Here is a 9,095-nt window from a genome sequence, read left to right as displayed (position 1 = left end):
TCTCTCTCTCTCTCTCTCTCTCTCTCTCTCTCTCTCTCCTTCCTTCCTTCCTTCCTTTTCTTTCTTTCCTTTTTTTTTGTAGATATAAGGTCTCACTGTGTTGCCCACGCTGATTTCAAACTCCTGGGCTCAAGTGAGCCTCCTGCCTCGGTCTCCCAAATTGCTGAGATTGCTGGCATGAGCCACTACACCTGGCCTTCTTTTTTGAGATGGACTGCCTGGAGAGGAGGAAGCTTGGAAAGATGGCTTAGAAAGAAAATGCTGGCTCCATTTCTGTTTTCTCCCTTCTTTTGCTGACCTGTTTCCTGCTTTTTGCAAATTGCAGGAACAAGACCCTGCAGATGGAGAAGATCAAGGCTCGTTTGAAGGCTGAGTTTGAGGCACTTGAGTCAGAGGAAAGGCACCTGAAGGAATACAAGCAGGAGATGGACCTTCTGCTACAGGAGAAGATGGCCCATGTGGAGGAACTCCGACTGATCCATGCTGACATCAATGTGGTACGTGGCTGCCTGGAGCCTATCTCTAAAGCCCTTGAGAAAGTGGTAGTGGTGAATGATAGGACCTCTCCTTGAGATGTGACTTTGGCCAAGCTCGGGGACCAGGTATCAGTGCAGGCTGTGGTGGAGTGGAAGAATTCAGGAGTTCTAAGGTCCAGCCCTGGCTCTGTCACTAACTGACTGTATATCACTGGACAAGTCCCTTTTCTCTGGGCCTCATTTTCCCTCTCTGCACTATAAGAGGGACTCAGTACCCTCTAAATGTACTGATTTGATGTACTCTCATTCTGAGATTCTGGGAGTTGAGAGCTGGTCTTGGGGAAAAGCAGAGCAGGCAGCTGCTTCTGAAATGTAGTTTAAAGCACTCCAAGCTTTCAATTAGACCAAACAAATCATTTCTACCTGCTACCAAAGTGGGGCTTCCTCATTGGTATCTCCTTTGGAAACTGTTGGAACATGGAATATGAACTGTCTGCTAAGGTGCTAAGCTCCCCTCTTTTGGAGTTATTCAAGCAGCATCTTAATAGACACTTATATGAGCTGCTGTACTGATGATTCCTTCACAAGGAAGGAGGTTGGCTGTGCTGACCAGTAAGGTCTTTTCAAACCCTTATCGCCTATAACAATGAGGCATATATTTTTTAAATTTACTTTCGAAGGAACTAAGTTTATATTTCTTGGAAACTCATTTCTGTGGCAATACTCATTTTCTGATGTTGTCAGATCTAGGATCATAAAGGAATTATGAATGAGGTTTGGACAGTAAGCAATTGGGATATTCTGTGTTAGAGATCACAGAATTCTAGATCTCGTAAAGTATTGACAGTTTGGCTGCCAGCTAACCAATGATGCAGGGCCAGTTAAATGAGGAAGATATTTGCCAGAAGGGCTAAGAATATAGGCCAGTGGATCTCAAACTTAAGCATGCATCAAAGTCACTTTGAGAGCCTAAGACACATATTGTTAGACTCCACCCCCGATTTTCTGACTTTGTATGTCTTAGGTGGAGCCTAAGAATATGCATTTCTGAGTCCCCAGGTGATGCTGATGCTTCTGATCCCTTGGCCACATTTTGAGAATCACTGATCTAGGAGAAAGACTGCTGGCCTGGGAGGTGGAAGCCCTAAGTCTTTGTGCAGCATTTGCCACTAAGAAGTATTTCCCTAGGAAAGTCCCTTTTTTCTCTTTGAGCCTCAGTTTTCTGTAAAATGGGAGTAGGGTGGACTAAATGAGCTCTGAAGGACATTCCAGCTCTAAGATACTATATTTGAAGAATACCATTTATTTAGTAGTAAATACTAAATGTAGCCCCTTTACTGAGTGCTTTATATGAATTCTATAATTATATCTTCACCAAGATTGCATGAGTTAAGCACTAGATTATCACCATTATACAGATGAAGAAACTGAGGCTTGACCAGAGTTACATAGAGAGGACATGGGAGATCAAGGACTTGAATATAGACTGAACAAACTCTGGAGCTTGTTCTATTATTCACTCAGCCATAGAGCCTCTCTGAGAACCTTAGGATCTTTTCTCTGTGCCTGTCCCACTCTATGTTCCAGATGGAAAACACTATCAAACAATCTGAGAATGACCTAAACAAGCTGCTAGAGTCTACAAGGAGGCTGCATGATGAGTATAAGCCACTGAAAGAACATGTGGATGCCCTGCGCATGACTCTGGGCCTGCAGAGGCTCCCTGATTTGTGTGAAGAAGAGGAGAAGCTTTCCTTGGAGTAAGCTACCTGCCCCCAGTCTCTGCAACATACCCTCCCTCCGACACACATACATACCTACGTACCTACACATACATGGGCATGTATACATATACAAAGCCTAACCTGAAAGTCAGAGTGCCTAGTTTTAGTTCCAGGCCTTTCAGTGACTGGCTCATTGTGTGATCTTGGGCAAGTCTCTGTGCCAGCTTGTTAAAACAGGAGGAGGATTATTAAACTGGATGAATTACTAGATGAATTAGAACAACTGCTAAGTGGCTTTTTAAATTCTTTGTGTGATATTAACAATACAAAACTATGTCTATAACTCTTAAGAGATCATTTCCCAAGTCAGGGTCTACAAGGGGATATCTAGAAACCTCTAAAAACACAAAAGACTGAGCTTTCCTGGTCTTCAGGGACTAGCCTGGGACTTCATCTCCAGGCTCAGAGTTAAGAACTAGGCTTGCCTTGCAGAGAGACAGAATTTGGCCTGGTAGAGGAAACCATTTCCTAAAGGTAGAGCAAGGTGTCTGTGGAGTTTGTGAGCTTCCTTTTCCTAGAGATATGTCACCAGAGGCCTTAGGACACTTAATGGGAATACTCAAAATAGCATGAGATAGCATATAGGACTGAATACCCTTAAAGGACCTTGCTAGCTCAAGATTTCTTGGTCTTCTTGGTCTATCAGAGCTAAGGACCAAGAGGATTATCCTTCTCATCAGACATTGGGCCTAGTACCCAGGGACGATAGCCTTGTGCTTGGGAAGGTTTGGGGACCTTCTAGAATGAGCCACAGCTCAACCCTTGGTTATATGGCATGGAGTCTTTAAGAGGAGCAAGGTTCTCGTTGCTTTCAGAATGATCTAGCTAGTGTCTCTCATCTTCAAAGTTACTTTGAGAAGCAGAAAGCAGAATGGCAGACGGAACCTCAGGAGCCCCCCATCCCTGAGTCCCTGGCCGCTGCAGCCGCTGCCGCCCAACAGCTCCAAGTGGCTAGGAAGCAGGACACTCGGCAGACGGCCACGTTCAGGCAGCAGCCCCCTCCTATGAAGGTAAGTGAGCTGGATAAGGGTTGTGGAGGAAGCAAAGTATCCTCCCATGGAAGGGCCATGGAAGGCTAGTTCTGAGGCTTTGGCCTTGTTTATGCTGGGCCTTCTTTTAATAGTCTTTGCTTGCGACACAGAGGAAGGGGTGACATGCGTGTGCTGTGTTGGACCCACAGGTTTTGTTGCCCCATGTTCCCAGAGGTGTTAGAATGCAGGGATATTTTCAGGCCCTGATGAAGTGCAATTCTAAAAGTTAGAAATGACTCTTACACAAATATGTAATGAGAATGTATCATAAATGAAGGAACCAGCAGGATTATAAAGCTGGTTCCAGGAGCATTTGAGGCACAGGTATCTATATAGTCAAGAAAGGAGAGGAATGCTGAAACAAATTTGCAAAGTTAGATACAAAACTGGTTTACATCCTACAGGGCAATACAACTGTAACCTTTATAGTTACTGTTTCTTCCAAACAGAAGTAATTTGCATCTCTACTGGGCAAAAGCCATTTGCAGCTTATTAGTGTAACATCACAGAGTCTGGGTCCTAATCAATTGGTAAATAGTCAAACAAAGAGACATTCTTCTAGAGCAGGGGTCATCAAACTACAGTCTACAGGTCAAATCTAATCTGTTCTCTGTTTTCATTAGTTTTATTGGCCCACATGCATGTCTGTGTTTGCAAGGTATTGCAAACAGCATGCATGCAAGCTATTGTCTATCATTTCTTTCATGTAAAACATAATTGAGTAGTTGCAGCAAAGATCATATGATGTAAAAACTCTAAAGTATTTGCTATCTTGGCCTTTACAGAAAATGTTTGTTGACCCCTTTCTAGAAAATTAAATAGTCCTTAAGTTGGCCTGTTAGACAATGTTTCAGTATAATGATGAATAGATGTGTAGTTCTCATTTTGCCTTACTTTCTAGTTTTGTATACTTTTTCTCAACACCCTTCTCTGAACTGGGTTATATCCTTCCTTCCCATCTTCCGTGGTATCTAAGAATATTTGAGTCTACTCACTGATTATTGCTCCCTTCTGATGGGAAATCACTTTGCTTTCTGGGCCCCTGGGGAATCAGAAGTCTAAGCTGTTGCCTGGAAGAATCTGACCACTAACTTTCTTTTTCCTGTGTCCCTCACCAGGCCTGCTTGTCATGTCACCAGCAAATTCACCGGAATGCACCTATATGCCCTCTATGCAAGGCCAAGAGTCGGTCCCGGAACCCCAAAAAGCCGAAACGGAAGCAGGATGAATAAAGAAAGGGAGAGCACATGAAGCTTTGCTAATTATAACCCCTCACTTTGACCAGAGTCATTGATGTCCTGATGTGAAACAACCCTTGCCCAACCCCACGAAGTCTCCTATTTAATGTGATGGAAGCACAACCCCTCTCTCACTTTGCTCCTATTTCTTTCTGCTCTTGGGATTTCTGGTTTAGGAAGAGATGTGGTTCAGGTGCTAAACAGTGTATCTGATGATCCCTTCTCTCCCACTCACATTTCAACCCCTGCCCTTGTTTGGAGCTAAGGGAAGGGCAAAAGGCTCAGATATGATTCTCTATCTCTTGTGCCTGAGGCATGGAGCCTAAGGAGCTGTAGGGTCTGAGGGGCAGAGGAGGCCCATATCTTATTTCAGGTAAAGGACCCAGTATTTTGCCGCCTTGTACTTTTGCCTCAGGTTCTGAAGGGACAGTAGTCTTCATGTTGGATTCTCCAACAGGCTGGGTGCATGTATCCCCCTACTCCTACCCTCATCTCATCCTTAAGGCCCAGAGGTAGCCTGGACAAGCCCTCCTTTTCATAATCATTTGGGAGGCCTGGTTGTAATTCTTTAGCTTGCTCCACTTCTGTCTCCCAGATATACTAAAATTCTTAGGTACTAGGCTGTGTGTCTTGGGATCTTAAGATCAGTGAACCTTTCCCCAATATCTAGTCTTTGCAAATTCTAGTAGAAGATTCCACAGTGAAATCAGTGAGCCAGACCAACTCTACATCTCCTGCGTAACCTACTGCCTAAGTCATTAGGGCCAAGGGCTGGGCTGTAGGGGCTTCCTTAGGCTGAGAGGGTCCCCAGGCTGACATCTGTGTTGGCTTTTGGTCAGAACCATTACTCTGGCACATGCTCAATGGTATATTGCAGGGAGGAGAGGAGTAGATTTAGATTAGAGTAAATGCCAATCATTTTACATATGAAGGTGGGTGGGACTTTCCTTCCATTCATCCCTTGCTGTCTTGGATCTGACTTCTTCTGTAGCCTCAGCTCAGGACAGCTGCTGGCCACTCCTGTCCTATGGGTTGTGCAGGTGGCCTTTCCTCCCAAAAGAAAAGGCATCAGGCTCCCCAAGCCCCACAGCTCTCCTTTCCACCAAAGCCAGGTTTCCTGGTAAGGTTACTGGAAGATAAGGGATGGGGATGGGGGCTGACTGACAAAAAATTTTAGCCCTAGGTCTCAGTCCCTGGCTGGGGAGGGGGATATTTTTCCTTCCTTAAGTAGTTTTACATTGCCACAGTGTGTATGTGTTCATAATATAAAATGTTCCTCTGCTCTTTGAAAGTAAGAGTGTTGTGTCTGTACAAATCCTTTTAACATGCATTCATTGGAGTAAATTCTGAGTATCTACTGTGTATTGGATAATACAAAAGATGTAATGTCATTTACCTTTCTGGGTAGCTCTTGTTTGCTTTTATTCATTCTACCTTACAAATGAGAAAGCCAGGCACCAAGGCAAATAATTTACCTAATTATCACAATAATTTCCATTTATTTAGCACCTACTCTGTGCCAGGTCCCTATGCAAGTTGCTCTATATAAATGATTGTATTTGATTTCTAAAACACCTTACAAGCTAAGTATTCTTATCACCATTTAAAAAAAAAAAAAAAAGCATACTGAACCTCCAAAAACTTAAAAGCTTTTTCAGAGTTAAACAGCTAGTAAGAGGAAATTGCAGGATTTGGAGCCACCTTTGTCCAACTCCAGAGCTCATTTTTTTTTCTACTTCTTCTCCATGATCATTTTTAAGAAAACCTTTCTCCCAGCCGGGCGCGGTGGCTCAAGCCTGTAATCCCAGCACTTTGGGAGGCCAAGACGGGCGGATCACGAGGTCAGGAGATCGAGACCATCCTGGCTAACATGGTGAAACCCCGTCTCGACTAAAAAATACAAAAAAACCTAGCCGGGCGAGGTGGCGGGCGCCTGTAGTCCCAGCTACTCGGGAGGCTGAGGCAGGAGAATGGCGTAAACCCAGGAGGCGGAGCTTGCAGTGAGCTGAGATCCGGCCACTACACTCCAGCCTGGGCGACAGAGCGCCAGACTCCGTCTCAAAAAAAAAAAAAAAAAAAGCTGAGATCCGGCCACTGCACTCCAGCCTGGGCGACAGAGCGCCAGACTCCGTCTCAAAAAAAAAAAAAAAGAAAATTTCCTTTTTGAAATGGCTTGATGATGAGAGTGGTTGAAATAACTTTGGAACTGAAATCAAGAACTGGGTATCAAATGACCGATTCAGGGATATAAAGGTCTTGTTGCCTGTAGGGATACAATAGGGAACAACTTTGAACGGATATCCCAGCTTCAGAGCTCCCTTAGAGTAAGCTGAGTTTGCCATTAAGACTGCATCACAGATAAGCATCTCCCTCTGTCTAATCCTACTTCTTTACCGCCCCTTCCCTTCCACAGGTGTTGATCCCAAGGGCTCCCCAAGTAATATCCTGTACACTAATCTCTCTCTCTGCTTGTTAGGGAATTCAACAGCTAAATAAAACCTCTCTGTGCCTCAGTGTCCTCTTTTGGAAAATGGGGAAAATATTAGCACTTATTTCATGGGATTGTAAACAAAGTGAGGCACATAGTAAGCACTCGTAAGTATTAACATCCTTTTATCGGTGCCTCTGGGTTTAGATAGATTGGAACACTAGTCAAAAATTATACTACTCATCTTCCCTGACATTACCTTATCACCCCAGGTTTTGTATAGCTACAGGCCTTCTTTTGAAGTGGCTCAGGCTCACTCTGGGCAAAGAGAGGACACTCATCTCTGCAACTTGGAGTACACCTTAACCTGTATAGGCCTTAGTGAGTCCTTGTAAAGTACAGGAGGCCTGGCCATAGCGCTGCATCCTTGGCACAAAGGAGGTCAAGTCTGTCAATTATGTTGTAGTAATGGTAAGAGGTTTTGAACTCTGAGCACCAACAGGCAGGCAAGCCATTTCCTAGGGATGCTTTTGAAGGGGAAGAGAATAATCATGTGTTGAGCACCTACACCTGCCAGCCACTTGGTAGGACACTACTATCTTGTAGTCTTTCTGGTTCATTTATCTATTGCCCTGAAACAAACCACACAAAAACTTAATGGCTTAAAACAACCATCATTTATTTGCTCATGACTCTGCAGTTTGAGCAGAACTTGCTGGGAATGGCTAATTTCTGTTCTATGTGGTCTTGCCTCAGAAGGCTGTAAGATCCAAGACTGCTGTACTCTCATCTGGCACCTCACCTGGGGTGGCTGGAACAGGAGTGGGCTGGATGTCTTAATACCCACTCCAACCTTTGTAGTCTTTTATCCTCCAGGGCCTCTCTCCATTTGGTATTGCACTTCAATATTCAGACTTTTTACCTGGCAGCTGGCATCCAAGAAGGGAAAACCAAAGCAGACTGACTTACCCTTCGCTTCCTTCTTCCCTGTCTCTCCTAACCCCCTTGTATTATTTGTTTCATTATATTTTTGTTCCTTCTCTTATTTGTTTATTCTCCCTTAAGCAAGTCTTGGGTTCACCTGCTCCATTGCACTTAGGCAAAAGAAACACAGACTTTTGAAGTAGACAGACTTGAGTCTGACCTGGCTTTGCCCCTTCCTCTTTTTTGGGCAGTTACTTTACCCTTTTTGAGCCTCAGTTTTATCATCTGTAAAAATGGACATATAACACATATAAACAGTAAGGACTTTTGTGGCATAAAACCAGAAGTCATATAGAAATACTGCCTCTGCATTCTATTGGTCAAAGTGAGTCACCGGGCCAGCTCAGGTTTAAGGGGTAAGGGAAATATATTCCATCTCTTGATGGGAGGAGCTGTTGCCAGCCATATTTACAGACAATCTACCACATTCTCTGACAACAGTATTTTAAGGAAGGTGTCACTAGATTGATGCAAAAGTTGTTGTGGTTTTTGCCACTACTTTCAATGGTAGACACCACATTTACTTTGGTACCAATGTAATATGCGTCCCTTTTTACAGATGATAAAACTGACTCAAAAAGGGTAAAGTTGTTGCTTAACAAACAAGTAGGAAGGGGCAAAGTCAGGTCAGACTCAAGTCTGTCAACCTTGAAAATCTGTGTTTCTTTTGCCTAAGTGCAGTGCTGCAGGTGAACCCAAGACCTGGTTAACGGAGAATAAAGAAAGGAAGAAAAGGAACAAAAAATATAGTGAAAAAGAAGACAAGGGCGTTGGGAGAGAGAGAGACAAGAAGGAAAAGGAAGGTGAATAAGAAGAGTAACAGAAGTAAGACAAGGTATCCTTTATATTTGCTTTACATTGAAAGCAATTTCTTCAACATTTCCATTTCATGCTCACTTTGTTCTGTTTGTAAAGAATGTATTATTAACATACATGTTTTACAGATGAGGCCCAGATAAGGAAACCAACTTGCCCAACAAAGATTACATAACAAACTATAAGCAAAGCCATAACTAGAACCTAAGCCTTCCAATCTGGGAATCACTTAGACTGTAGCATTCTCTATATGCCTCACACAGCAGATATTAATTGTATGCATGTTTTGTACTAGAGGTAGCTGCCTTTTTATATATATGTGTGTGTATATATATATA

General features: G+C 43.4%; 1 protein-coding gene across 4 annotated transcripts in view; it reads left to right on the top strand.

Annotated features, from left to right (window-relative positions):
* Positions 1 to 5,924, top strand: part of ZC4H2 (zinc finger, C4H2 domain containing) — a 127,248-nt gene extending 121,324 nt beyond the window's left edge. Inside the window, exons 2-5 of one of the 4 annotated variants that reach the window (XM_011927448.1) lie at positions 326 to 497; positions 2,064 to 2,236; positions 3,108 to 3,270; positions 4,410 to 5,924. In XM_011927448.1, the coding sequence (XP_011782838.1) occupies positions 326 to 497; positions 2,064 to 2,236; positions 3,108 to 3,270; positions 4,410 to 4,523 (622 nt within the window). In that variant the 3' untranslated portion in view covers positions 4,524 to 5,924. Of the gene's footprint in view, positions 1 to 82; positions 498 to 2,063; positions 2,237 to 3,107; positions 3,271 to 4,409 lie in introns of all 4 variants that reach the window. The other 3 variants (XM_011927450.1, XM_011927449.1, XM_011927451.1) reach the window with 3 other exon arrangements.
* The last annotated feature ends 3,171 nt before the right edge of the window (positions 5,925 to 9,095 follow it).

The sequence above is a fragment of the Colobus angolensis genome, unplaced genomic scaffold (assembly GCF_000951035.1).
Source record: "Colobus angolensis palliatus isolate OR3802 unplaced genomic scaffold, Cang.pa_1.0 Scaffold718, whole genome shotgun sequence".
In the NCBI taxonomy this organism is placed as follows: Eukaryota; Metazoa; Chordata; class Mammalia; order Primates; family Cercopithecidae; genus Colobus; species Colobus angolensis.
Note: the sequence above shows the minus strand (reverse complement) of the source record. Positions and strands in the feature narration are given on the sequence as shown.